This window comes from Juglans regia, chromosome 2, assembly GCF_001411555.2.
Source record: "Juglans regia cultivar Chandler chromosome 2, Walnut 2.0, whole genome shotgun sequence".
NCBI classification, from domain to species: domain Eukaryota; kingdom Viridiplantae; phylum Streptophyta; class Magnoliopsida; order Fagales; family Juglandaceae; genus Juglans; species Juglans regia.
The window spans coordinates 35,581,699-35,608,367 of NC_049902.1; the positions used below are offsets into that span (position 1 = coordinate 35,581,699).

Below are 26,669 nucleotides of genomic sequence, written 5' to 3' on the forward strand. Positions count from 1 at the left end.
TAATACTGTTTACATATTTTTATTATTTTTTAAAGAATAGTTACTACTACAAATTTTTTTTATAAATTTAAAAATATAAATTAATCTGATTTTATGTGATAAATTAAATATATTTTATAATTTAAATATCACAAATAAAATTTTTATAATATAACAAAGCTCTTTCGACTCATATTAAATTAAAAGTTTTTTTAAATAATGAGATAAGATGAAATAATTTTAGATAAATTAAATAAAATATTATTTTTTAATATTATTATTTATGATTTAAAAAAATTAAAATTTTTACTATATTTTATATAAAAATTTTAAAAAAATCACAATAATAAAATAAAATATCTGAAACCAAACATGTCTAAAATAACATTTGCCAACTTTTGACGTTAAAAACAAAATTTCCAAAACACGAGAGCGGACACCGACAGAATCCGGCCGTTCTTCTCTGGCATAACCCCTACCTAGATCCAATGCACTTTCCTTTCGCACGTGCCAACCCACCTCCTCGGCTCCTCCACCTCCATCCCTCACTGTTTTCAGATTCCCCCCTGCAGTTCCATTCCCGTACAAAAAGCAAATCACAAACCTAACAACCCACCCGCCTCTCAATGCTCACCCCCACACGGACCCCATCCCGACTATACCTTCCCCGCCTTCCCGATCACGTCCCCCTTGGCCCCGACCCGTTTCCGGCACTTCTTTAAAGCTTCTAGAAGTCGAAAATGGAGTCGATACTGGCCCGGGCGCTGGAGTACACTCTTAAGTACTGGCTCAAATCCTTCTCCAGAGATCAGTTCAAGTTGCAGGGCCGGACCGTACAGCTCTCCAATTTGGGTAAATTCTGCCATTACTCTGCTCAATCTGGTCGAATCTTGTTGTTTGATTTTGATTTTTACCGTTTATTGTTGGATTCTCATTTGAACTTTGGGGCAGATATAGATGGCGACGCTTTGCACTCGAGCGTCGGATTTCCGCCGGCGCTGAATGTGACGACGGCGAAGGTCAGAAAATTGGAGATAATGGTTAGTGACTAATGGCTCTGGCTCTGGTTGTATTTGTTCCAGTTCACTGTTTACCATCTTGAATTGCAAGATTCTCAAATAAGCTCAAACTTAGTGCGCAAGGTTCAACACAGTTGATTTGTCCGATCTTTAGGAGAACAAAATAAATAGTTTTAACAAAATCGCCCTCTTTTCTAACTGTTCGGTGAACCAAATTGTTGTGCAAGGATATTTTGTTTTCATGACAGGGTTCAATTTATGTTCTTTTGCAGCTGCCGTCAGTAAGTAATGTTCAAGTCGAGCCAATTGTTGTGCAAATTGATAGGCTTGATTTGGTTCTAGAGGAGAACTCTAATTTAGATGCATCTAGGAGTCCGAGCAGGTATTGCTACATTCTTTTGTGCTTAAGGTTCTGTTTCAAGATTGGAGTGAGTTGTAGTAGATTTTTGTGGTCTAATTACCTGTGTTGTTAGTGAAAACTGTTGGGTTCTGCTTTGATCACAGTACACCGACATCGGCTAGCTCTGGGAAGGGAAGTGGTTATGGATTTGCTGATAAGGTGTGCCTCCACCTTGGCTCAACTTAAACTTATATATTTGGTACTTAGGGTGCTATAATTTCAGTCTATATAAATATTAAACCTAAGACCTATCCTTGTCCCACCCCTGCATTTTATCACTTGGGCAGTTGCAACTCAATTTGTTATGTTCATTGTCTTCAGCTCTGTACCAGTTGTCATAATCGCTTCGACTTGAAAATAGCCACTCTTCCATTTTAAACATGTGAGATCTGAGATATTCCTTACAACTTCTATCCATGTCCCTTTTGCTACTTTTCTCATTGTGCTTTCAACTCATACCGACTCACACATCTTAAATGATAAGATCAGTGGCGCATAGAACTTGATCTGAGAATACCTCCTATTGGGTGCTGGTTTCCAGTCTGACACAATTTTCCCTTGTGTTATCTTGTTAGCACTTGCATGAACACAAGTGCAATCATTGAATTTGAAAGACAATTCACCTTATATGATTATCAGATTGCAGATGGAATGACTATAGAGATTCACACTGTCAATCTTCTCCTTGAAACTCGTGGTTGTGACCAAGGTCAAGGAGGAGCTACGTGGTAGGTTTTTGGTGCCTTTATCCATCTGTTTGTTTAACATTTGTTTGTCTAGCCATAGAATTTGGTCATGGATCCTTTGCATGTGGTCCATGAATTGACTGACATCTATGTTATAAAATTATGATTTACTCCCACAATATTATACGTGAAATATGTTTAGTCAAAGTTTAAAATCAGAACAAACTTAGGAATAACTCTACTTCTGAATTACACCTTTACTTTAGGCCGATGATAAATGTTTTTATGATGATACTCACATGCATGATATAACAGTAACTTATCAATTAAGTTTAGCTCTAAGGCTTGAATATCATTGAAACTTTGACCAGAAAAGAGAAATCTTTGTCCCTTGACTTGAAAAGGTCATTCTTGTTAAATTGTAAATTAGTTTTGTGCAACATTCTTATATTACATTTTTTCTGCATAAGTTTTGCTCTTGGTCGAGATTAGAGCTTTTTTTCTTCATACATTATTCCATTGGTCAATTGTAATAGACTTTAATGGCATGAACGTACATGATTTTCTTGTATCTTTAGGCAGTCATGCATAGGTGTGGTTCTTGTATATGTCCCGTGTACTTGGCTTCGCCTATATTTAATTAAATTCCTATTTACTGATAACAAAAAAAGTTTTGCTCTTGCTCTATTTCTTACTGTGAGGATCTGCCCTATTGCTCTGCTTTTTATGGAGTTTTTAATGCTTGATTTTTTTTTTTTTTATGAAGATATTGCAGACTTGCAGACTCCTAAAGAGTGTTTTTTATTCATTAGTGTACATTCAAACAGCTGCATTTATCTGAGCATTTAACGTGTCTTCATGTTTCATTTGAAATTCAGATTATCTTTCCGTGTTTAAAATTGAATTAAGGTTCATTTGTTTTCTCACTGTGTTCATCTTCAAATCTTGTCTTGTCTAGACAAGTTAAAGTATATAGTGACTTACTCATAATGAAATTGTATTCTTCTTAGATACTGGAATTTTGAATATGTTGATTCTAAATAACGGCTTAACTGATAGCTCTAATAATGACCCCTGCAAAATTGTGGTTGAGGTTTAGTCTGAATTGCGATATGAAGCTGTTTCGGAAATATATTCTCATATATACATATGTTAACCATCCCCAGGGCACCACCTTTGGCATCTATCACTATACGCAACCTTTTGTTGTATACCACAGATGAAAACTGGCAGGTAATTACTGGTTATGCTTGTTAGATAATTTATTGATTACTTTCTTCTGTCAACACAGCTAATTTAACAACTTGTCCTAACAGGTTGTAAATCTTAAAGAAGCGCGGGACTTCTCCAGTAACAAAAAGTACATATACGTATTCAAAGTAATATGCTGATTATCAATAACATCAATACCGACACGTATATCACTATGTGCATTGGGTGGCTTTTTATTCTTCTTTATTTCCTTTTTCAGGGTCAGTTCCTTTTTTTTTTTTTTTGGGGAGGGCAGGGATTTCCTGCTCCCTTCGTTTGAATTTGAATTGCTCCACTATTTCACAATTTACTATTTTAATGATTACAATTTAGGTGTGGGTATTTATCGATAAAAAAATGATTACAATTTAGATGTGGGGCAAAAGATGCTTCTTGTGCATATATTTCATTATTCTCATATATGAAAGATGCTAAATGCTGGTGTTTGCATGAGTATCTAATGGTGCTAAAATCCTTATCAGAAACTTGAATGGGAATCTTTGTCTATTGATCTCCTGCCTCATCCTGATATGTTCATGGATGCCAATTTAGCCTGCTCCCGAGAGGGAGGAAACCAGAGAGATGATGATGGCGCAAAGCGAGTTTTCTTTGGTGGAGAGCGCTTTATAGAAGGAATATCAGGACAAGCATATGTAATATAGATCTGACTTTTTAAGTTTAGTCATATATTTTGTTGAGAAAACTATTGCTAGAATAAGAAATGATATTCGCAGTCCTAGGGTGTGCAAACCCCGCGCACTCCTTTTGGAAAAAGTGGATAAATCTGAGACTGACATGAAAAAAAAATCATTTTTTAATGGTGGACTCCACGTTTTTTCAAAAGGGGTGCGAGGCGCACACTATAGGACTATATGTAGCATTACTTTGCTAGAATATCCAAATTTGTTTGAGTTTCCATATTACTCATAGTACCGTAACATTTTGGTTACCAGATTACCGTGCAAAGGACTGAACTAAACAGTCCACTTGGGCTTGAGGTTCAGTTACATATTACCGAAGCTGTTTGTCCTGCTTTAAGTGAACCAGGTAATGGTACTTAGAATTTTATTTTATTAGAACATGTAGCATGGGGTCAATGTCATTTTGTGTGAGCAGGACTACGCGCGCTTCTACGTTTCTTGACGGGATTATATGTCTGTTTAAATAGAGGGGATGTTGATCCAAAGGCTCAACAGGTTTTTACTTGCCTTATTTATTGTTCTTTATTGATGTTATCTTACTAACCTGTCATATACCAATCTCAATGAAGTTTTCACTCACTCTCTCTCTCTCTCTCTCTCTCTTTCTCTCCGCCATGGAATCCTGGCAGCGATCTACTGAAGCAGCAGGGCGCTCTCTAGTCTCTATTGTTGTGGACCACATATTTCTCTGCATTAAAGATGCTGGTTGGTCCCCTCTCCCCATAAAAGGGCTGTAGGTTTTCTAGTTATTATTTATGCATATTATGCACTAAAATGACTTAGATATAAAACTGTTGGTTTGATCTCTTTCTACTCTCTCTCTCTCTCTGAGGCTTTACCCTTCCTATGGTAGAATTTACATTTTTCTTCCCAGGACCTCATTTTTTAACTGGGGGCCTTGTTTTCCTGCTCTTTTACTTGCAGAGTTCCAGCTCGAACTTTTGATGCAGTCGCTCCTATTTTCACGGGTATTTAGTGACACTAACTAAATCATTCTTCAAATTTTCAATGACATCTTACTGTTGTTATTGAAGGTTTTGTGACTATAGCAAACAAAGAGATACAACGAGTAACTCTTGAGTTTGTCTATATAAAACTAATATTACTGTTATGGGTCCTTAGAGAGTATTTTTTGTTAAATTTTGGCTCTTCATCATTCATTTGAGATGATTTTGTTCAAAGATATTTTTCATGGAAGGACTGAGATGCTCCTTGTTGGTTCGATCAACTTCAAGTGACAAGTTCTACTAGTGGCTTATTTAACTTATTTGACTATAGCATAAACTATCCTGTAGTTTTTGTCCTCCTGCTTTAAACCTCTAAGGCCTCTTCATAAATTGTTTCTTGTCTATCCAGTAGTTTTTGTGCAGTTCCATGCAACGAGTAGGTTAATACCTTATCTGAGATTGCTCTCTTGCAGGCCAGTGTTTCTGATGGAGAAAATGATGATATCTTGTCTAGGGTCATGATTGGTGGAATATTCTTAAGGTGAGGTTCATTTTATGTCCACCTTTTCACAGAATTTGGTCATACTAAATATTATTTCTCATTATTTTTCTTGCATCTTTACCTAGAAAGAAAAAGGTTTTCTTATATTTCAGTGTTGCTATGACTAAAGTCTGTGGAATGCAGCTTTCTATTTTTATTCTTTGCTTTTTAAATGTTTTAGCTTTTTTGTGTGTGTTTATTCCTTCTCTTTTTCCTTTGCTATAACTTCCGCTCAAATTTCTTTATTTGATTTTGTGACAAAGTAGTTATAAAGAGAAGGAACCTACTGCACATAATCAGTATACAATAGGTTCCCCAAGAAATTACAATCTAAAATTCAAGAATTTATAAAATCCTTTAAAGGAATGTAAGTAGAGGTAAAATCTTTACACTTAGAACTTGAAAGTTTGTTTATTACCTTGAAGAGTGCTTTTGTTTTACTAGATGTGGATATGAACTATTTCTTGTGAGCTCCACCGTGTATTTATTCCAACAAATTGATTTAATTTAGTAGGTTTCTTATACAGCACAAATCAGTCTAACAGGATCTTCATGCCAGTCCTCAACTGTTTGGAATGAGGCCTTTTTTATTTCTGTATTTGTCCTTCTGCATTGATTCAAGTTTTGTTATCATCTAAGTGAGTTATAACTATGCGGTTTGCTGGAATATAGGGATACGTTTACACGACCTCCATGCACCTTAGTTCAACCATCTATGCAAAGTGTCACAAAAGATCTTCTACACACTCCTGAATTTGGTACAGTTGTATTTATTTTATATTTTTTAGAAAACCAGTTTCTGCTCAATAGCCATATATTTAGTTTTGATCGAGTCTATGTGAGATAAATTGATTTTGTTCCTTTCTCTGTTTGGCCAGCTAGGAGTTTTTGCCCTCCCATATATCCTCTGGGAGAACAGCAGTGGCAGTTGATTGATGGTGTTCCTATCGTATGTCTACATTCTCTTCAGATCAAGCCCTCTCCAGTTCCACCATCTTTTGCTTCACAAACAGTTGTAGAGTGTCAACCTCTGATGGTATGTACCAATTTTTGTTTCGAATGACTTCTTTTGTGTTAACTTTCTAAACTTCTGAGTAGTATCTTCCTGTTCTTGCCTCAGATTCATCTTCAAGAAGAATCCTGTTTGAGGATATGTTCCTTCCTAGCTGATGGGATTGTCGTCAATCCTGGTGCTGTTTTACCAAAATTTTCAGTAAATTCTTTCATTTTGACTCTGAAGGAATTAGATCTTACTGTTCCTTTGGACATGGGCAAATTGAACAATACTGTAAGTAACACGAACAGTGGTGTTCAGAGCTCATTTTCTGGAGCAAGGCTTCAAATTGAGAGCTTGATCTTTTCAGAATCGCCTTCATTAAAACTAAGGCTACTGAACCTGGAGAAGGATCCTGCTTGCTTCTGTTTTTGGGAAGATCAACCGATTGATGCTAGCCAAAAGAAGTGGACCACTAAAGCATCCCACCTTAGTTTGTCCTTAGAAACATGTACTGGCTTAAGCAGACTTCAAAATTCTCTTGACTGGAGTTCAGGCTTGTGGAGATGTGTCGAGCTGAAAGATGTGTGCATTGAAGTGGCTATGGCAACTGCTGATGGGAGCCCATTAGCAGATATTCCTCCTCCAGGGGGTATTGTTAGGGTTGGGGTTGCTTGTCAGCAATATACATCTAATACTTCAGTTGAACAGCTGTTTTTTATCCTGGATCTTTATGTGTACTTTGGAAGAGTGAGTGACAAGATAGCGTTTGTTGGAAAAAGTAACAGACCAAAGCGAAGTAGGAATGAATCATCTGGTGGAAGGCTGATGGATAAGGTTCCAAGTGATACCGCTGTAAGTTTAGAAGTGAAGGATCTTCAGCTTAGATTTCTGGAGTCTTCTGCAGCGAATGTTCAGGGAATGCCTTTAGTCCAGTTTCTTGGGGATAATCTGTTTATCAAAGTTACACATAGAACTCTTGGTGGTGCCATTGTTGTTTCATCCACATTATGTTGGGAGAGTGTTCAAGTGGACTGTGTAGATACTGAGGGAAAGCTGGTACATGGAAATGGGTCGGCGTTAACTAATGTTGAAGATGCTCCTTTGATTAGTGGAAATGGATACCCTCAACTAAGAGCTGTATTTTGGGTACAGAACAAAAGGAGCCTTTATTCAAAGGGAAATGCTTTGGCAGTTCCATTTCTGGACATAAGCATGGTGCATGTAATTCCGTTAGATGAACGAGATGTTGAGTGTCATAGTTTGAATGTGTCAGCATGTATATCTGGTGTTCGCCTTGGTGGAGGAATGAACTATGCTGAAGCCTTGCTACATCGGTTTGGAATACTTGGTCCCGATGGTGGTCCTGGGAAGGGGCTTTCTAAAGGGTTAGAAAACTTACGAGCAGGGCCATTTTCAAAACTTTTTGAAACATCACCTCTCATTGTTAACAACCTGGATGGAGGTATGGAACACATTATCATGGGTAATATTGTCTTTGTATGTGTAATATTGTTTAACTGGTTGCATCTGAGCAACTCCCTCTCACATGCTATTTTTTTTTCGTCTGTCCCTTATCTTCTAGTTCAACTGCATTTCTATTAACTTTCCTTTCTTTTAAACCAGATGGAAATTTAGGAGATGGGAAAGAAAGTAGCTTTCTGCAGTTGGGAAAACCCGATGATGTTGATGTAACTATAGAATTGAAGGACTGGTTATTTGCTCTAGAAGGAGAACAGGAGATGGCAGAAAGTTGGTGGTTTCATAATCATGAGGATGTCCGTAGAGAAGAGAGATGTTGGCACACAACTTTTCAGAGTCTGCAGGTGAAAACAAAAGGTAGTCCAAAGCACAAACTGAATGGCAAAGGAAGGTCAGAGGAAAGGCAGAAATATCCTTTGGAATTGGTCACGGTAAGAATGTGATTTCTCTTTGTTTCCTTGTCTTTAACATTTAGTTTTAAGGCTTCAATTTCTCGATTAGTTTTAAGCTGCTAAAATCACTGTTAATGGAACATGGGATGAATGCAGATTGCTTGTTTGACTGAATTTAACCTAACATGAAGGATAACCATTATTCTATTGATATGTCAAAAGTTATCCCCAGGTCCATTGCCAGGATGATATGCCTGTTTTGAAGTTGATGTGCTGCAGATCTTTGGTTATAGAAGCGCCAGATGAACTTTTCTCTTTTTCTAACAAGTCATTCAATTTGTAGTACTTTGTAAATGAGATCTATGTTGTTTATCTAAATTAAGGAATGTCTAATTTAATTCAAACCATTAGTTTTTCTGTCACATGGGCTTTGTGTTTCTTGTTGGTTGTTGTAGTGGGAATGTTTGGTATTGGGACTCGTACAGAATAAAATGAGCAAAAAATTGCACTTGATTTGGAAGCCTGGTTTGTATGCTGAGATTACCTTATTCAACATGCCCAAGGTTCCCCTGGACCATGTTGGTTCCTTTGCTGGTGCTGTAGATGCAAGATGTAGCTTAGTTTAGTTTTACGTAAAAATATAACCCTGCCTGAACATAGACGCAACCGTATTCCTGTCATCGATTTTGATTTTGTGAGCTATCTTGTAATTTTTCTGCCTTCTTTTTTCAATTTTAGAAATAGTCTATTCATGATCTCACATTTTGAGATGTTTGCAGGTTAGTGTGGAAGGCTTACAGACTTTAAAGCCTCTGGGCCAAAAGGGCATTTATCGATCTTCCTCCTTACCTGCAAACGGTATTAAAGAAACTGCAGAGACATTCGGAGGGATAAATCTTGAACTTGGCTTGGTGATAGCTGAGGACTTTGTTGATGGTGAACTAGCCAAGTGGGAGGTGGAAGACTTGAAATTCTCTGTTAAGCAACCGGTAATAAAATCTTAACTTTTCAGTTTACAGGTGTATCCATGTTGACTTTTATCTTGGGAAGGTCTTGTAATGATGATTTTCACACCACAGGTTGAGGCAGTTGTTACCAAGGATGAGTTGCAACATCTTGCTTTTCTGTGCAAGTCTGAAGTTGACTCAATGGGTCGAATAGCTGCTGGAATTTTGCGGTTACTGAAGCTGGAAGGTTCTATTGGCCAGGCAGCAATAGATCAACTAAGTAACCTCGGTATGCTAATGATATTATTAAGATCAAACAAGTCCCCATCTCTTGTAATTAGAAGAAATTCTTATCATCCTCCAGGTCCCTATCCGTCAAGGTGCAGCCTAGGCCCCGTTTGGATTGATAAGTGATCTCAACTCATCTCATCTCATAATTACAACTTTTCTAAATTTCTACACAATATAATAAACAATTCAACTTTTTCAAATTCCAAAACAATAATAATATTAAAAAATAATATTATAACAATATTTTATTCAACTCATCTAAAACCTTCTCATTTCATCTCATCTCATCTAATCTCTAAATCCAAATGGGGCCCTAATGGTCACGAGTGGGCTTGGGATGAGCTGTAGACTCAAACATCTTGGATTTTTATTTCGCATTAGTTGTTCCCCAGATTGCCTGATACACAATTATGGCAGTTTTACTCCCTAGGGGTGGGTTCAAAGGTCCCATTCTTGGTGAGGTTCTGTGTCATAAAAAAATATATCCTCTTCCTAGACTGGAATGCCTGACTTTGACTATGGGCATATAAAACTATTAAGGCTTATGGTTTTGTCTTAAGTAATCTGTCATTTGGTACATGATAGGGGTCATCATGATCTGGCTTGCTGTTTTTTTCTAAATAGGGCTGTAAAATTAAGTATATAAGTAATGAAATTGAACTTTAGTAGGCTAAGTAAAGATTACTAGGATACCAAGAGAATGAAGATTTACTTGAAGCAAAAGGTCTCAAGACTGAAATATGTCAAATTTGGTCTATGAGGGTGCAATTGAAGCCAAGGACTGTAATGTGTTATGCCTTGGATTTTAGCAGTTATAGAAGTTTGATAAAATGTCAAAAACAGAAGAATATGGAAAGATTTAATTAAAAGTATGTGAGGAATATATGAATCTTTTACTGACTGGTGCTGTATGTGCAAGAAGAACCTGGAATCTGTAAATCACATTTTACTCCATTGTGCGGTTGTTAGAGCTTTGTGGAATGATTTAGTTGGGTTGGCTTGGGTTATGCCTAGAAGGATAATAGTAGATTCTTCTTTACTAGTTGGAGAGGGTTATCTGGATGTTCATAAATCGCAGCCGTATGGAAGATAGTTCCTATCTGCTTGATGTGTTGTATTTGGAGGGAAATGAACTATAGAAATTTTGTACACTCCCTGTGTACTCGGGCCTTGCCTAATTACGTGGATTAATAAAATCTTTTCTTACTTATAAAAATAAAATAAAAATTTGAGGATCGTGAGAGGACAATAGATGAGCTTAAATTTTTTTTTTTCCAATATATTATTCCTTTAAGCAGCAGCTATGGATTCTCATAGGCTGAGTTTTCATGACTTTCTTGTATCCTATCTCTAATTTGGTGTTCCTCTTGTATATGTCGAGTGTATTTTGCCTTTTGCATTTTCTAATAAAATACTCGGTTACTTCAATTTTTTTTTTTCATTCAAGTTTATGGAATTCATCAATGACTAATATATGAGTTGCTTTTTCATATTATTTCACTTTTTTAAAACGTTTAGAATGTTGAATTATGATGGCGCATTCAAGTAGCAGTGTATGCTGTTTGGGCATACCACCACCCTGGATCCCTCTTTCCTCACTGATGCACAGCGCAAACCCCTTGGAACTGCTTGGGTTGAATGGTCTATCCTTTATTGAAATGCAAACCCATGCTTCCTTTTGTTCATTTTGTTTAACTACTTGTACATGTGTTTGAGATGATGAAATATCCTTGTAATTTCTGCGAGTTCGATCTTTCCCTGATGAGGGTCAGAATCTGATACATTGATGAATTGCAGGAAGTGATGGTATTGACAAAATTTTCTCTCCAAAGCACAGCACCGGCAGTAGTGCTGGCAGTATCGGGCTATCTCCATCACCGCATCTGATCAGCGAAAGCCCTCATACAACCCTTGAAGCAACCTTGGCTTCACTAGAGGATGCAGTTACAGATTCACAGGCCAAGTGTGCTACTCTTACTGCTGATGTAGATGGTTCAGAATCTTCATCAATACAGGATCTCGAGACTGTTAAACAACTTGGTCAGACACTTGAAAGCATGCAAAGTTTATTGGCAAGGTTAAGAACTCAAATTTAGTTGTTTGGATTATCTTCTGCCGGTTTGGCTGTTATATCTTGGGATAAAGGTATCCCACCCATATAATTACCCCATTCTTTCTTGTATATAACATATATACAAATGTGTGTTTGAGAGTATGCACTAGTCAGCAGGCAGGTAAGAAAGCTGTTCATTGGTGTAATGAGAAATTTTGTATCCAAGGATAAGTTGCAGTTGTTTCAATATCAATTTTTGTAGAATATGCCGTAATTCCACCCCATCAGTTGTGGCACCCCAAATTATGTTGGTAAAAAGACGCCGATGTTACCCTCTTTTTGTAGTTTCTAATTGGCATTCTACACATTTAAATCGGCTAATCAATGTGTTCTACTGTTGGTACTTCTAATAGCACAAAACAAGCATTTCATATTAATTTTGTTTTTTAAATGAGTTCTATTTACAAGCTTGTAAATCAAATCATGTAAAGTCAATCGTACAGAGTCTTTCATATCAGTTTCCTTCTCTCTCATTCGTCCAAATTTTATACAAGACGTGAGAAGGTGTTGGGCAGACGACGGATGTCGCTGCTTAGTTTTGACAAAAGCAGAGGAAAAATGAACGAACTTGGAGAAAGAGAAAAGGAAGAAGGATCAAGATCAACACCCCCAAATTAGATTGTTCGAACAAATGTGTTCCCTCACCCCCATCCGTTTTTATTTATTTGTATTTTGGTTATAGCACCTCAGAGTATGATGAAGGTCAACACGTATGATGAATGCAATGGCGCTACCACATTTTAATTGAGCCGCCAAGATGAAGCACATGACCAGTAGATATTGCCAGTTTACAGATTCCTGCCAAGCAGTTTCAGCAGCACGCATGCAACCAACGTATCTACTTTTGAATGGGCAAAGAGTTCTTGTCCGGTTTTCTCGCTAGGGATGGCAACAAACTTGTTCAGGGTCTTATTTTTAACGGTTAAAATATAAATATAAATATAAAAATAAAAATGTCTTTTCAAACTGTGATTTTAGCTTTTTACTGGTAAGGTTATGTAGAGGACTCGGGGCATTGAATAAGGAAGAAGAATCACCTACATAGAGAGCACTGTGTATCTTTCTTAGATGCCAGATGCAGCAGTATGTCAGTGTGCTAAGCAATAAAACCCGTGTAATACACAAGAATGGACGGTTTCTAGGCAAGTCTTGTGGTCTATCCTCTCATAATATGCCATTCGATTAGCAATAACATCATATTTTCATATAACTTGCATGGAACAATTTGTTTTCAACAGAATGACCAACTTGTCCGATGTAAAGGGTCACCGGTCCGAGTTTCTCTAATCAATGGGGGTCTGGCTTCCTCTAAACGCCCATTAAATATATGTTAGAATAACAAACCAGACCCAGCTTGCGTCGCGCACTAAAAAGTGCATCTTCTAAACCTGACAATGAACCCACTCAGACAGCCTCAAGAAGTTGACACTGCATCCCAGCGCCAAATTGTCCCATCTTCACAGCAGCTGAGAATGGTGCTGCAACATACAGAAAGGAAATTGTGTTTTTCAACAGTCACTATCGTGTAAGATTATATATACTATATGGACAGGCTATAACTACATATGGGTTCACCTTCCATCAAAGGACATGGCTGTTTGTCTAATTGGAGACTTTGATTGAGCATGCGACAGCCTGAAACATGTGAAGAAGTAAGAAATCATTTACATAGCACAGAAACTGCAACTACTTTTCAACAAACTTGAGAAGTAAAACCAACGAACTTGGCAATAAGAACAGGGGGGCTCGATTGCAATTCCCAAACAAAGATCTTTCCTTCCCTATTCCCTGGTTAGACAAGACCGTATGTGATGAGACCACATCATATAATGATTCAAAAGCTTGAAGAATGTTATGTGGATGCAATTACAAGGAATTATATCGGAGAACATTGCGTATATTATACCATTCATTGCTGTGTCCTTGTGTGTTTCCTTATATAAAGTTTTGTTTTTTTTTTTTTTTTTTTCCCTAAAGAAGTATAAATGAGGGGCCCACTTAGCCTTGCATTACCTATTGCAGCTGCATTATAATGAAAATCGCAGGAAAACTTGATGAACCATATGTCGCACTCTGGAACAGGGTATTTCTGAAGGATATCAACTGAACCCTAAACAGAAAACATTTCGAACTTCTTACAGCAGCAAAAGGCTGCACTGAGATTCACATGGTCAATGAAGATAAACAAAAATACTTGTGAAATAAAGTGATATAGATGATGTGTTTTTGAAAGAAAAAAATTTTAAGTGCATGAGTCATGAGGAATTATAACCTCCCCAGGAGACTGGTCCTTCGTTTTGGGTTCCCATAAAACAATTTCGTTGTCAACACTCTGGGAACAAAATAAAAACATTATGAGTATGGTAGACGTCACCAATAAGTCATCTAGAAGAAACTCCAAGTTATGATCATTCCAATTAGTTTCTTACACTTGCCAGGCAATTTCAAGTTCAAGCCAGCTCAAAAAAATATAACGAGTAATCTTTTCATTTAAGTATGCATATAGGCCTTTCTAAGTCACTCTGATAGCCATCAAAACTTAATATTTCTTGAAGACATTCCAAGCAAATTTGTATATACTAGATATCAATGCCAAAACAAATGAAACACAACCCATAAGGCTTGAGCAAATGGTTTTTTAGGAAGTTATTTAAAGTAACTGATCTAGATGATTTTAGTCAGTTGATTAGAAAAGGAAACACATATTTCAATCCCCAACCCACATACTATGGTCTGCCCCCTCTTAAAACTCCAAAAAAAAAAGAAAAAAAAAAGAAGCTTTTGATTTCAGATTAGCAGAAACACAAATGTTGGATCAAGCAAGAATTTCACCTTTGAGAGGATAAAATCACCAAGCCACCTATTACAATCAACATAGTTTGAATGAACTGAAGCTATGAACACCTGAAAAGTGTGAGGTGAACTAAGATTCAACAAGAACAGAAACTCATCTGTAACACAAAACACAGCTGATACTCACAGGAAACTGAACATATTTTGTGGGGAACTTGGAAGGGAGATCTGTCCATGTGAATGATTTCTCTACGTATGTCCAGAACTCTGAAGTAGGGTTAATAACAAGATAAGATATTTTAGAAGTTAACGATCTTAACTTGCAGAATTAAATACAACAAACCAACCCGCCAGAACATGAATCTTTAAACAGATTAAGTAATGTAAAGAAAGAAAACAAAATCAAATTGGTGTTACAATAAATAATTCATAAATAAATAGGATCAATAGACTTTCCAAAGAAAAACTTTTACATCAAATGAGGAAATGTTCTATACCAAGGGTATTATCAACCAATTATGTCCAAAGTTTTGTATTATTTGCCTAGAATTCAACACTTCCAGAGTAACCAAGATGTTTAGCACTTTAATCCAATCAAAACGAAATTTTAGAAATTTCAAGAAGGCTCTAATTATTGCACCCATTACATCCTAAAGCAGTATTAACGGAGTATAAAGAGATAAATACCAAGTTGATCATCAATTCTAACACTGAATTAATGGCCCTTAGTAGGGTAGGCTAGGCTAACTCAGCCGCTTACTTCTACTAATGTAGGGCTAAGTAGCGCCTTTCCTTTTTTAAGAACCCATTCTCATTATCTTTCATAAGTCAAGTAGGCGAAAGATTATTCAGAGATATGTATATTGTTTTCTACTTTTTCCTGTGTTAGAATTGATATATAAAGCCACACAAAATGAAAAATATCTATTTGAGTAGTCCAATGTTCCAATTTTGTTGAAATGATGGTTATATTTTCTTTTTTCTTTTTAACAATAAATTATAATTTTAACAAGAAGAACAACAGTTACGTCCCACCTTTCATTGACCAGATCTTTACCGTGTTGTCCATTCCACAGCTTGCAATGCGATATATGTCTGAAGGATGGAAGTCCTACAATAACCAACAGAATGCCAGTCTAATCGTTTAAAATCCTTATCTTGCATCGTAGGCTACAAATCAAATTACCATAAATAACCAGAGGGTGTTTCCCCCTTACGACTTTATCAAGAGAATGTGAGGACAACTCTTCTTATTCTTCACTTACTACGCTCAAGACTTCATTGCGATGACCACCAGCTCCAGCAAATATCAAAATGCATATTCCAGTATGAATATTCCATAGACGAACTGATTCATCCTGGTCACTCTCAAATATTAGTGATATGCTATAACACAAAGGGTAAGAGAGAAAAAAAAGGGTGTTATGATGCATACTTTGCTTGCAGACACCACAAGTGATGGTTTCAGTGGCTGGGTCCTGATCTCATTTATTGAATCCCCATGGCCAACAAAACTCTGCATGACATGAGCATGTCACAGGGAAATAGAAAGATAAGTACCACATTTTCACCATTATACACTTATATACCACGTATAGTCTTTTATTGACTCATAATAAATTTATACCCGTCCTAATTGTACATGAAAATGCTAACGTGCGACATCCTAGATGATGTGTGACACATAAAAAAGGTCGACTAGTGTTCATCTCTTGCCAATAGATTTATAATAGCTACTTCTGTTACTACCATTACTTTAGAAATATAACCACCACAAAAATAATAGCTCAAAATTGTTGAGAACAAGAAACCTTGTGTATTTTCTCACTGCCAGCATCAATGACACGAATTATACCATTGAGTCCTCCAGCCACTATAAAAGGAGTTCCATCAACGTTGCATGCCCAGCTCACAGTGTAGAAAGACTCATCCTTCTGATGTACAAAACACATGGAATTTGCAAATTTTCTTCACAAAAAAATTAAATGTTTGGCGTGCGAACTATAATTCAATAAATGACATCTGTCTTCACATACATCTTCATCGACATAAGACTGCAAGACAGCTATAACACCTCCTTCGAGACATTGGTATACAGTCACCTGTTAAAACATTAAGAAATACAATTACGTTGAAACAAATCAAGATTCTAACTTTTGGTTGTTCAACCAATGATATTCAGAATACAGTTTTAGGGTAATGTTAGTATATGAATCTGTGGTGCCTATCACTCAAGATCACAAGCCCAAGTTCCTAAAGCACCGACATTAACTCTAGGGTCCTCATAAAAGCTCCGACATTTGCATCATACGAAGCACATAAACTTGCACAGTAATCGTAAATAAAACATTTTCAGTAGTAAAATTTAAACTTTAGAGAACTTCTTTGAACAAAAAATTGAATCTTTTTAGAGAGAGAGAGATTTAGACGACGAAAAGCGAATTTTTTACTCGGGCAAAGACGGGAGTGAAAGAGAAACGGACCCGATTGCCGCCGACGGTGGCGAAAACGTTGAAGTAGCGGGAGTCGATGAAGTTGAAAACGACGGCGTAGAGGGGACGCTTGCCTTCTTGAAGCCTGTTAGTAACTCTGTAATCGCGCTTCTTCGAAGGGGTGAGCGAGCCCACCACTGGCTCGCACCCTAATGCGAACTTTGACATCTTCACACAATACCACTTTCCCACTCCGCCCTCACTCGCTTTCTCTACCAACTCTCTCTTCTTCTTCTATACCTCCTCCACCTCTTCCGAGCAACGAGTCGGTAATTATGAGCTTAGCTTCGTTTGGTTAGTTAAATATTCTCAACTTATCATTATAATTTTTTTAAATTTCAACACAAAATATAATAAATAATTTAATTTTTTTAAATTTTAAAATAATAATAATATTAAAAAATAATATTCTAACAATATTTTATCATCTCAACTCAACTCACTTCAACATCCAAACACAACCTAAATTACATTACATTCAATTATATCTAATAAGTAAAATGAAATCATTACTTTTCAATCAAAATGCAACTTTGATTCTTTCTAACTTCTTATAATAGCATTAGTATTGAATAAGTCATCTTACTTTTTAAATTTTAATTAATATATAATTTTTTTTATTTTTAGTTAATCATTTAAAATTTAAAATTTATATTAAATTAGTCATTATTTTTCATAATAATAAAATATTATTATTTTTTATTTTTATATTTTTTAATTAATTATTATTTTTATTATTTATTTATTTTATTTTCATAATCTTTAATAATCTCCAATAATCATATTCATTTTCATTTTCACAATCCAATAATTTATAATATAATAATCTCATATGTATATAGATGGTAAAATCTCATATGTAAATAAAAATTTCATATCTATAATATAATCATCTCAAAAAATATTTTTAGATTTGTTATAGTTCTTTTCATATTTGAAAAGAATAATAAATTTACTATAATTTATATTTTGGATGAAAACAATTTAACTAATTCAATGTGAAGTAAATATAGATGATATTTGTTAAATTTAAAGATAAAAAAATATTTGATTAATCCAATACCAATACTTATAATGTATTTTTTTACTGATTGCTAACAAAAACCTTATCCCCCCGTCTTTTCGATCCCTGTTGTCTTTTAATTCTTCTCCTTTTAAAAACAAAAAACAAAAAAAATTAGGTACCATTAACATTGATATAGTAAGTCATGGTTTTCGTAAAGAGTTTTGCTATATAATTTTCACTACACTCCACACTTTACATTTTTTTAAATTTTTTAAATTTTTAATATATTTTTAAAATTTTTTTTGAGTTTATTTTTTTTTAATTATTTCAAATTTTTTATTTATATAATAAATATTTGATAAAAGAAAAAATATAGAGTATAGAATGTGAGAAAGTCAATGCTGCTGGGTACAACCGGCCAGCGTAAACGTGGGGTAACCGGCTGGCCCACGGGGAAGAGAAAAAAAAAATAATGCAAAAATACAAACAGAAACGGAAAAGGCAAAGAAAGAAAAAGAAAGGAAGAAGGTGGGAAAGCAAAAAGCTGAGAGCAGTATTGAAGCTGAGATTTTCTTCTTCTTTAGGCTAGCAACAAATCAAAGCTGGTACGTTGTAGCATTTCTCCACCTCGAAAAAAAAAAACCCATCTCTTAGATTTTATTGTTAACATATTTCTTTTAAACCCATTTCAAATTTTTGCCAAACCTATTTCTTATATTTTTCCCAAAACTCATTTTCAACCCATTTTTATTGTTTCTTGTTGATCTTTCTAAATAAACCTCTGTTTGTAGCCGAATTTGCCGTCGTCAACTTCAAAGCTAGCTTTCTCCTTCCTTCTCTTGCAGCCTCTAAAATAGTCAGAAAAAAAAAAGGAAAGGGACCATGTATGCTGCGAGTGCCATTACTTGGATTTCCTTCTTAAAGCATAAAACCAACTATTCTCTTGTATCTCTCATTTTGTCTTCAATTTTTCAAAATGCAAAATTTCAATTTTTGTAATGGATAAATATAACAATCATTTGGATATGGGGAACTCTGCTCTTGTTTCACTCAGTGAAACTTGTTTTATGGCAGTGCACTAACTATAAAACGAGTCTTTGGCTGAAAAAAAAAAAAAAAAAGGCCATGGGAAGAACATATACCATCTCCAGAATTCCAACTGAGCCTCTCGTCAATTTTTCGTCTCTGTGAGCGCTAGAAGGATTTCTTAGTAGATATGATGAAGTGGTCTTCGATGATGGCTTTGTGGGTTCGTAGAGACAACTAAGGGTGGAGACGACGAAGGGAAAAGATTGGCGTCGTGGAGAAGACGTTGGGCAACGATGCATTTTGAGACATCAAATGAAATTGGGCGTTTCATCTCCACGTGGGATTGGTTCCCCAAAGGTTTCCCAAGTCGGTTGTATAAAGCATTTTTCAAAAACTAATATTAAGGCAGGTTTGAACCTTGAGTTGAGCAGAGTTGAACTGAATTCTTTATAAATAATAGTGAGTTGAGTATGTGGAATGAGTTATATGGAGCCATCTAAAATGAGTTTAAATGTATTTAGATATTAAGATTGAGTTTGGATGTTGAAGTGAGTTGAGTTGAGTTGAGTTGAGATGATAAAATATTGTTATAATATTATTATTATTTTGGAATTTGAAAAATTATATTATTTATTATATTTTGTGTTGAAATTTGAAAAAATTATAATGATAAGTTGAAATAAGTTGAGATAGGTTGATAATCCAAACAAAGCCTAAGATGAATTTAATATTATTTATGAGAAATTAATAAAAGATTATAGATTCTACGCATAAGGAGGATTTGAATTAAAATGAATTTAATAATTTAAAAATTAAATATTTAAATATTAAACTCAACTTAAAATAAAATTGAACCGAATTCATCTTAACTAAATCTTGAAACCAAACGGGCTAAGTGTTCGATCCTTCTTTTAATCAATATCTGCTCCTAAATATCTTGGAGATATTTGCTCTCTCTCTCTCTCTTTTTTCTTTTTTTCTTTAAATTAAAAAAAAAAAAAATCTCTTGACCTATCTACATTCACTTTTTCATCTACGCTCTACATGAAGCCAAAGGAGAGCTTATCTTCTTTCTTAGTTCTTACGCTGTTCGAGTTCCATTTCCGCATTGTTGGCATGGCGTCCACACTACTTCAGTTCCTTTTTCTTCCAAACCCTCCTCATCTAAACCACCTCTTCCCAAGCCTAAACGCCCAAACCTCCACCAACTCGTCACAATCACTCGTCCATAGCCCAAGCAGAAAGAGCTTCTCCATCAAATGTGCTACTTCTAACTCCACCCCGCAGCCTGACTTCCCATCCCCATCCCCATCCCCAACTCCAACTCCAACTCCGACTCCGACTCCGACTCCGACTCCAAGTTCTGATACCCTCAACAAAGCGGACAGTTTCCCCATCGAAAGGCGAAGAAAATCTGAGATAATCCATGATCGAAAGTCGAGAACTGGCCTGGCAATGCCCGAGCCACCCAACTTTGAGATTGGTTGGAAGAGAACAAAGGAGATCAATTTGGAGAAGCCAAAAGGGTATGTCATAGCCGACTTTCTAGAGAAATTGGAGGGCCTAATGGGGAAAGAATTTGGGTCGACGGAGCTGCTGGCAAAAGCCGGAGAAATTGTGGCAGAGAGAGCCAGAGAAGAAGCAGAAGTGTTGAGAGATGAAGGAGAAGTGGAGGAGAGGATGATCACGGAGTTGTTCAGGGTGTTGAGACTGATGGAGATGGATTTGGCCATGGTAAAGGCTGCTGTCAAGGAGGATACATTGGGTGAGAGGCTTGAGCAGGCCAAGGCACGGTGCAGGCAAGCCATACTTGTAGCTCTCTCCTTTTGAAGCTTGAAATGGCCATGTGATGAGGATGATGAAGAGTTGAATAATTTGCCACATTTCTTTTTATTATTTGTATATTAACTGAAAGAGTCCTAGATTATACATTACTTTGATATAAAATTAAGCTGATATTGGTACTCAAAGAGACTGATCTTAGGTTGTGTCTTTGGTATGGCTATGGTGGGTTGTATGCACTTGATGATACTAACTTTAAAGATGCATGAGTATCACGGATTTGTTAATTTGTTGGCTTTCCTTCGTCTTCCTTGTGCATTTTTGTTCTTCTTCTTTTGCAACTTTCAGTAAATTTGCTATTAGTTTGCTTTTATAGTCTTTCGTGTAAATTTCTGTCCAGATTTTGAGAGGGCGTTTGGAAATAGTTTTGTTTTTATATCATGTTATAACATCTATTTTTCAAATATCACTTAAATATAAATATTTTCAAATTAATCATTACAACTTTTTCAAATTATCAAATAAAAAATAAAAATAAAAAAATTTTAAAATCTTAAAATCTTAAAATAAAAATTATATTATAACAATATTATAACTTTATAATATATTTTATTCAATTTTTTCTTTCTCATTTTCTAAAATTCCATAAAATATAAATTATCTCACTAGTATTCACAAACTATCTTATTATTATTTATAAAATTTTCATCTCATTTTATTGCTCTAGCATCTCTTGAGCTTTTTTCTTTTGCTTTTTGGTCGTGTGTTGTAATTTATAGATGGATACATCATACAGCCTACTTTTTAAGATGGATACTCCAAATTTGTGGATCATCTATTATTTGATATATAATACCAAATGTTGATCTTCATAAAGGTTTAGATGATTTCAAATATGAACTCAATGAAAAGAAAAAAAAAAAAAGGAAAAAAGAAGCTTAATGATGTTGTGTATTAAATACAGAGCAACCCAAAACTCCTGGGTCAAATGTTCCCCTCCCATTTTTTCATTTGAGGGCAATTGGATACTATTTACTTTTATTTTAAAATGATAGAAAATGTAACATTCCCCCATTAATTAATTCCATAACTGTTCCCTGTCCTTGAGTATTAGAGCATTGGCATTGGGTTCATCAAATTCATCTTCAAATTTTGATGAAAAGTACATGTTTTCTATATATCTAAAACCTCTTTATCCATAACTCCACATTGGATTAGCTATTGGATTCATCAAAATAATAATATAATATTATTTTTTCAAAAATATTATTTTTTATTTTTCTTTCATATTTTACAATTACACTAATCATATGTTAATTAATAATTTAATTTGATACTTAAATTATTATTTTTCAATTAATTTTTTTCCTCAACTTAATTATTCAATAAATACATTTTGACAACCATTATTATTTTAAAGCTTTTTATTGAAATATTGTTTTAAAGCTTTTTATTGCATGCTTTTTATTGGATATGCAAAATGACAAGAGAGACCACAAGTACTTTTATATAATATGCCAACAAAACTCTGCCTATCGATGCAAATTCAGATTCATGCCTATCCAACATCATCAAGTGAGAATGACACCATGTAGTAATATAGGCAGCCCAGATCATGAAGAGAGAATGACTTTGCTTGAATGATTACATCAAATACACAACTCAACAAAAGAGAGTCACAAATCCACAAAAACATAAACTAAATTTCATATTAAACTGCAGCTGTCCAACTTACAGTTTCCCTCAACAAAATGACTAACAAAATCCACAAAATCATAAATCTTCTTCATATTAAATTGCAGCTGTCCAACTTACACTTGCCCTCAACAAACTAACAACAAAATCCATAAAAACATAAACTAAATTTCATATTAAACTGCAGCTGTCCAACAAACTAACAACAAAATCCATAAAAACACAAATCCATGATGGTGATATAGACAGTGCCAATGCTGTATTTAATGAGGCATTGGATAAAGGATTGAAACCTGGTATTGTTCTCTACAATACCTTAGTCAAAGGGTTGTCTCAGCATGGACTAATTTTGCAGGCCTTGCAACTGATGAATGAGATGTCAGAAAATGGTTGCAAACCCAATATATGGACTTACAACTTAGTTATCAATGGGTTGTGCAAGATGGGTTGTGTCTTAGATGCCTTTAATCTTATGAATGATGCTATTGCTAAAGGCTACGTTCCTGACATATTTACCTTTAATACTTTGATTGATGGTTGCAGCAAACAGATGAAGCTGGATGATGCACTTGAGATAGTAAATAGAATGTGGAGTGAGGGTGTTACTCCTGATGTGATCACATATAATACTGTGTTGAACGGACTTTGCAAAGCTGCAAAGTCTAGAGATGTGATGGATACTTTCAATGCAATGATACAGAAAGGGTGTGTCCCTAACATAATTACATATAACATAGTTGTAGAGAGCCTGTGCAAAGCTCGAAAAGTAAGTGAAGCTTTCAAAATGAGTTTTGTTCCCTCAACAAAATGACTAACAAAATCCACAAAATCATAAATCTTCTTCATATTAAATTGTAGCTGTCCAACTTACACTTGCCCTCAACAAACTAACAACAAAATCCATAAAAACATAAACTAAATTTCATATTAAACTGCAGCTGTCCAACTTTCAGTTCCCCCCAACAAAATGACAACAAATCCACAAACACATAAACTAAATTTCATATTAAACTGCAGCTGTCCAGATCACAGTTCCCTTCCACAAAATCAGGTCACAAATCCACAGAAACCTTTCAAAAATATAGTCATCTATTTAAAACAAAACAAATTCAGATATCATAGTGGCTGCCCAGCCACATGTTTATCCAAAACATGTGGCTGCCCAGCCACTAAATGCTGGAAATTTTTTGCTTGACTGCCAACAGTTACACATCTCCATGAGGTGTGGATGGAGATGTGTCAAACAGATCTTCGTCATTCAAAGAGTTCTCATAAATCTTCTTCTGAATATTATGGAAATATGCTTGTTGCATGACAGTCATGTTAGAAAGATCCTTACTCATCATCTCCGCCTCAAACTTTCTCTTATCAAGTTCTAGTTGTGCAACTCTAAGTTGATCAGACTTCGTCACTTGTGCTCTCCTCTCGGCCATGAACAGTCGTCTATCATCGGTCATTTTTTCTAACGCACCGTTGAAGTCAGCATCACATGATTGTTGGGCCTTCCGCTTCCTCAAGTTATCTTTCTCAGCTTTTTTGCCTGGAGGCCTCTCAATGTTCTCCTCCACAACGTTGTCGACAACTTCACTTGATTGCTCATTAGCTGGACGTTTATCATGTGGTCTTCTCCTCGTATTCAATGAGATCATGTGTTGCTGCCATTTGGGTTGGTGTCTCAAAAGACACCAACAATGATCTAGTGTGAAGTTAGATTTCTCTATCTCTTTGTACATTATTTTTGCTTTTTCAATCTGAAAAAGTGAAGAAATATTGTCAGAAAAGAAATCTTAGATAAATAAATACATTATTAAAGGAAAATGGTACATACCTTATCTTGCTCGGTCGCACCACTTGGGTGCAATGATTCTACTTGCGCTAGAAATGCACAAAACTTGTTTGTGCATTTCTGGATCATGGACCAACGATTGATCAATGACCCTATCGAACGGTTCACAGTATTTGGTTTTTTATACTCGTGATAAAACTCAGAAATTCTGTCCCACATTTGAGTGGATTTTTGATCAGTACCCCGTATGGCATCAATACTAATGTTGAGCCAACCGGAGACAAGTACATTATCCTCCTCTACAGTGAAAGATGCACCTCTTTGAACTTTTTTTGCCGGAGGCCTCTTTTCACCGTGAAGGGGAGTTGTTTGGACCAAAACATTAGAATATTGCTCATATGTTGGAATGTCATTACAGCCTTCTCCTCCACTTTGTAAAAGAGTGGTGAAGAAGGGATCATCCTCAGATGGAGTGTCCATCCTTTAAGAATTGTAATATTTAACTTGTTAGACGAGGCACCACAAGAAAATAGAGACAATACATCACAATAAAATAGATACCAGGCATCACAAGAAAATAGATACAAGGCAGCACATTTGAAAAAAAATATATCAAACCAAACAATTAGCAATACAGAATACAATTAGCAGTATCCAAATAAATTCAGCAAACAATTAGCAGTGCTTGCAATATTCAGCAAAATTACTTTAGATACTGTGCTTGCAAGAGTTGCAGCAGAGAAAAGGATATCACTGATCAGGGGAGTTCCTACCAATTTATTATTTCCTCTTATTATTTCCTCCAAGAAGAGGTAAATGGGTAGAGAAAAGATGTTACAACATGTTGGTGAGCTTTCCATTTGTACACAAGCATAACATGATATCTGTCTCCCCAGTGTTTGCACATCTATAACTTGTTAACTCTAAAGAAGATTAAAAAATTTTGCTGACAAATACTACAGGCCAAATTTTGCTGACAGGCCAAAAAGAAGATTAATCTCTTGGAAGATTAAAAAATACTACAGGCCAAATTTTGCTGACAGCCGATTGCAAAAAGAAATGGTAATATTACTGGTAATATAGGCAAAAGGTGAGAGCTCAGGGCGGTGGCAATTTGGCCCCTGAAATTATGCCATAGAAATTATGCAGCCCCAAGTATCCCCTTAGATTCGTTCCTATCATTAACCCCTGAAATATATAATAATATAATTGATTGTAACACTGTAAGCATTTAAGGAGAGTTCCTATCCGTTTTTGTTGCCTAGTTGTTGCTGAGAGAACTGACCAAAGAAAATGAGAGGCATGCTTTGACCAAAACCTATACTATTGGTCTTGAGAAATACTTCCAAAATAGATTTGCAATAAAATGGATTAGAGTGCAACTTGAAAGTTAATTTAATCAAACTGATAAAGACACAAATTGAGGTGTATCATTACACTGAAGTCTTGTTTGTGAATTGACTGGATTGAGATGCTCATTGCTCAGAGTTTTTCTCTAAATGCATTCATCTTAACCTATTCTTGGTTTAGCTCAAAAAAAGTTTGCATAACGTGCCTCTGCTTGAAAATATCTTTCCAGAAAACTCATCACCCAACTAATATTTGTTACCTATAGACAGATATACAATTTACTAGCTCTGAAAGCTTCATTATCAATATTTGCATGACATTGAAGTCTAACTTAACCAAAAGACCTGATGTGCTTTGTGCACAATAGCTGTAGCTGCTTTAGAGGTGTATTGATTACTTTTCGGTTTTATTTTTATTCTTGCTAATTCATTATCATGGTCTGTTACTTATATGCTGAAACCGAGTTGAAATTACTGAGGTGTATTACTTATCATGGCCTGAAACCGAGTTGAAATTATTGATAAGGGCTCATAAGAAGCTATCTGCCATTGGGGCGTGGGAAAACAGCAAGAAAGCATCTATAGAGGCTGAGTTGAGAAGGATTTAAATCTGATATAAAATCACCTTAAGCTATTAGTATTAGTCGCATAAACATTCATTAAATCTCTTATTGGGACCGAGAGTTCAGATTTGCAAAAACCTCAATCCAAACAAACACACAGATTTGCATTTTCAGCCAAGCATTTGGCATTGAAAATCGAAAAACTATAATACCCAATAGTTAAACAACCAAACCCAGGAACCCTAACAATCAGATCATTCGTACCTTCGTTTTACGAGAACGAGAGAAAGAGAGAAATGGAGCCTGCGATTCGCGAGAACGAGAGAAATGGTGATTTGCTGGAGCTGGAGCCTGCGATTCGCGAGAATGAGAGAAAGAGAGAAATGGTGATTTGCGAAAATGAGAGAAACTGAGAGAGAAAGGGGTACTGT

At 35.6% G+C, this 26,669-nt stretch overlaps 4 protein-coding genes across 7 annotated transcripts; 2 read left to right on the top strand and 2 right to left on the bottom strand.

Annotated features, from left to right (window-relative positions):
- Positions 1–469: 469 nt before the first annotated feature.
- Positions 470–12,018, top strand: LOC108983527. Of its 4 annotated transcripts, XM_018955193.2 has the most exons (20): positions 470–831; positions 931–1,019; positions 1,271–1,380; positions 1,503–1,557; positions 2,038–2,126; positions 3,251–3,317; positions 3,401–3,463; positions 3,818–3,988; positions 4,289–4,382; positions 4,452–4,531; positions 4,666–4,741; positions 4,961–5,004; positions 5,457–5,524; positions 6,197–6,282; positions 6,403–6,560; positions 6,645–7,983; positions 8,145–8,431; positions 9,172–9,381; positions 9,472–9,628; positions 11,428–12,018. In XM_018955193.2, exons 1-20 carry the CDS (start codon positions 720–722, stop codon positions 11,724–11,726), a joined length of 3,654 nt encoding a protein of 1,217 aa, XP_018810738.2. In that variant the 5' UTR covers positions 470–719; the 3' UTR covers positions 11,727–12,018. The 4 variants fall into 4 exon arrangements, with proteins under 4 accessions (XP_018810738.2, XP_035543807.1, XP_018810747.2 ...); XM_035687914.1 differs by lacking the exon at positions 470–831 and having other exon boundaries at positions 941–1,019; positions 1,472–1,557; XM_018955202.2 differs by lacking the exons at positions 470–831; positions 931–1,019; positions 1,271–1,380 and having other exon boundaries at positions 1,538–1,557; positions 2,045–2,126.
- An 860-nt stretch (positions 12,019–12,878) lies between these two features.
- On the bottom strand, positions 12,879–17,305 carry LOC108983540 (polycomb group protein FIE1). Its single transcript, XM_018955212.2, has 13 exons — positions 17,020–17,305; positions 16,573–16,638; positions 16,348–16,470; positions 15,972–16,052; positions 15,802–15,894; positions 15,572–15,647; positions 14,724–14,803; positions 14,576–14,647; positions 14,016–14,075; positions 13,757–13,853; positions 13,468–13,531; positions 13,319–13,378; positions 12,879–13,221 (listed from the first exon to the last, which is right to left on the bottom strand). Exons 1-13 carry the CDS (start codon positions 17,194–17,196, stop codon positions 13,158–13,160), a joined length of 1,113 nt encoding a protein of 370 aa, XP_018810757.1. The 5' UTR covers positions 17,197–17,305; the 3' UTR covers positions 12,879–13,157.
- A 2,786-nt stretch (positions 17,306–20,091) lies between these two features.
- LOC109014956 lies at positions 20,092–21,019 on the top strand. Its single transcript, XM_018997449.2, has one exon. The coding sequence runs from the start codon at positions 20,108–20,110 to the stop codon at positions 20,891–20,893; it is 786 nt and encodes a 261-aa protein (XP_018852994.2). The 5' UTR covers positions 20,092–20,107; the 3' UTR covers positions 20,894–21,019.
- A 2,726-nt stretch (positions 21,020–23,745) lies between these two features.
- Positions 23,746–24,806, bottom strand: LOC108999666 (glutathione S-transferase T3-like). Its single transcript, XM_018976574.2, has 2 exons — positions 24,369–24,806; positions 23,746–24,291 (listed from the first exon to the last, which is right to left on the bottom strand). The coding sequence occupies exons 1-2, from the start codon at positions 24,804–24,806 to the stop codon at positions 23,746–23,748; spliced, it is 984 nt and encodes a 327-aa protein (XP_018832119.2).
- Positions 24,807–26,669: the final 1,863 nt, after the last annotated feature.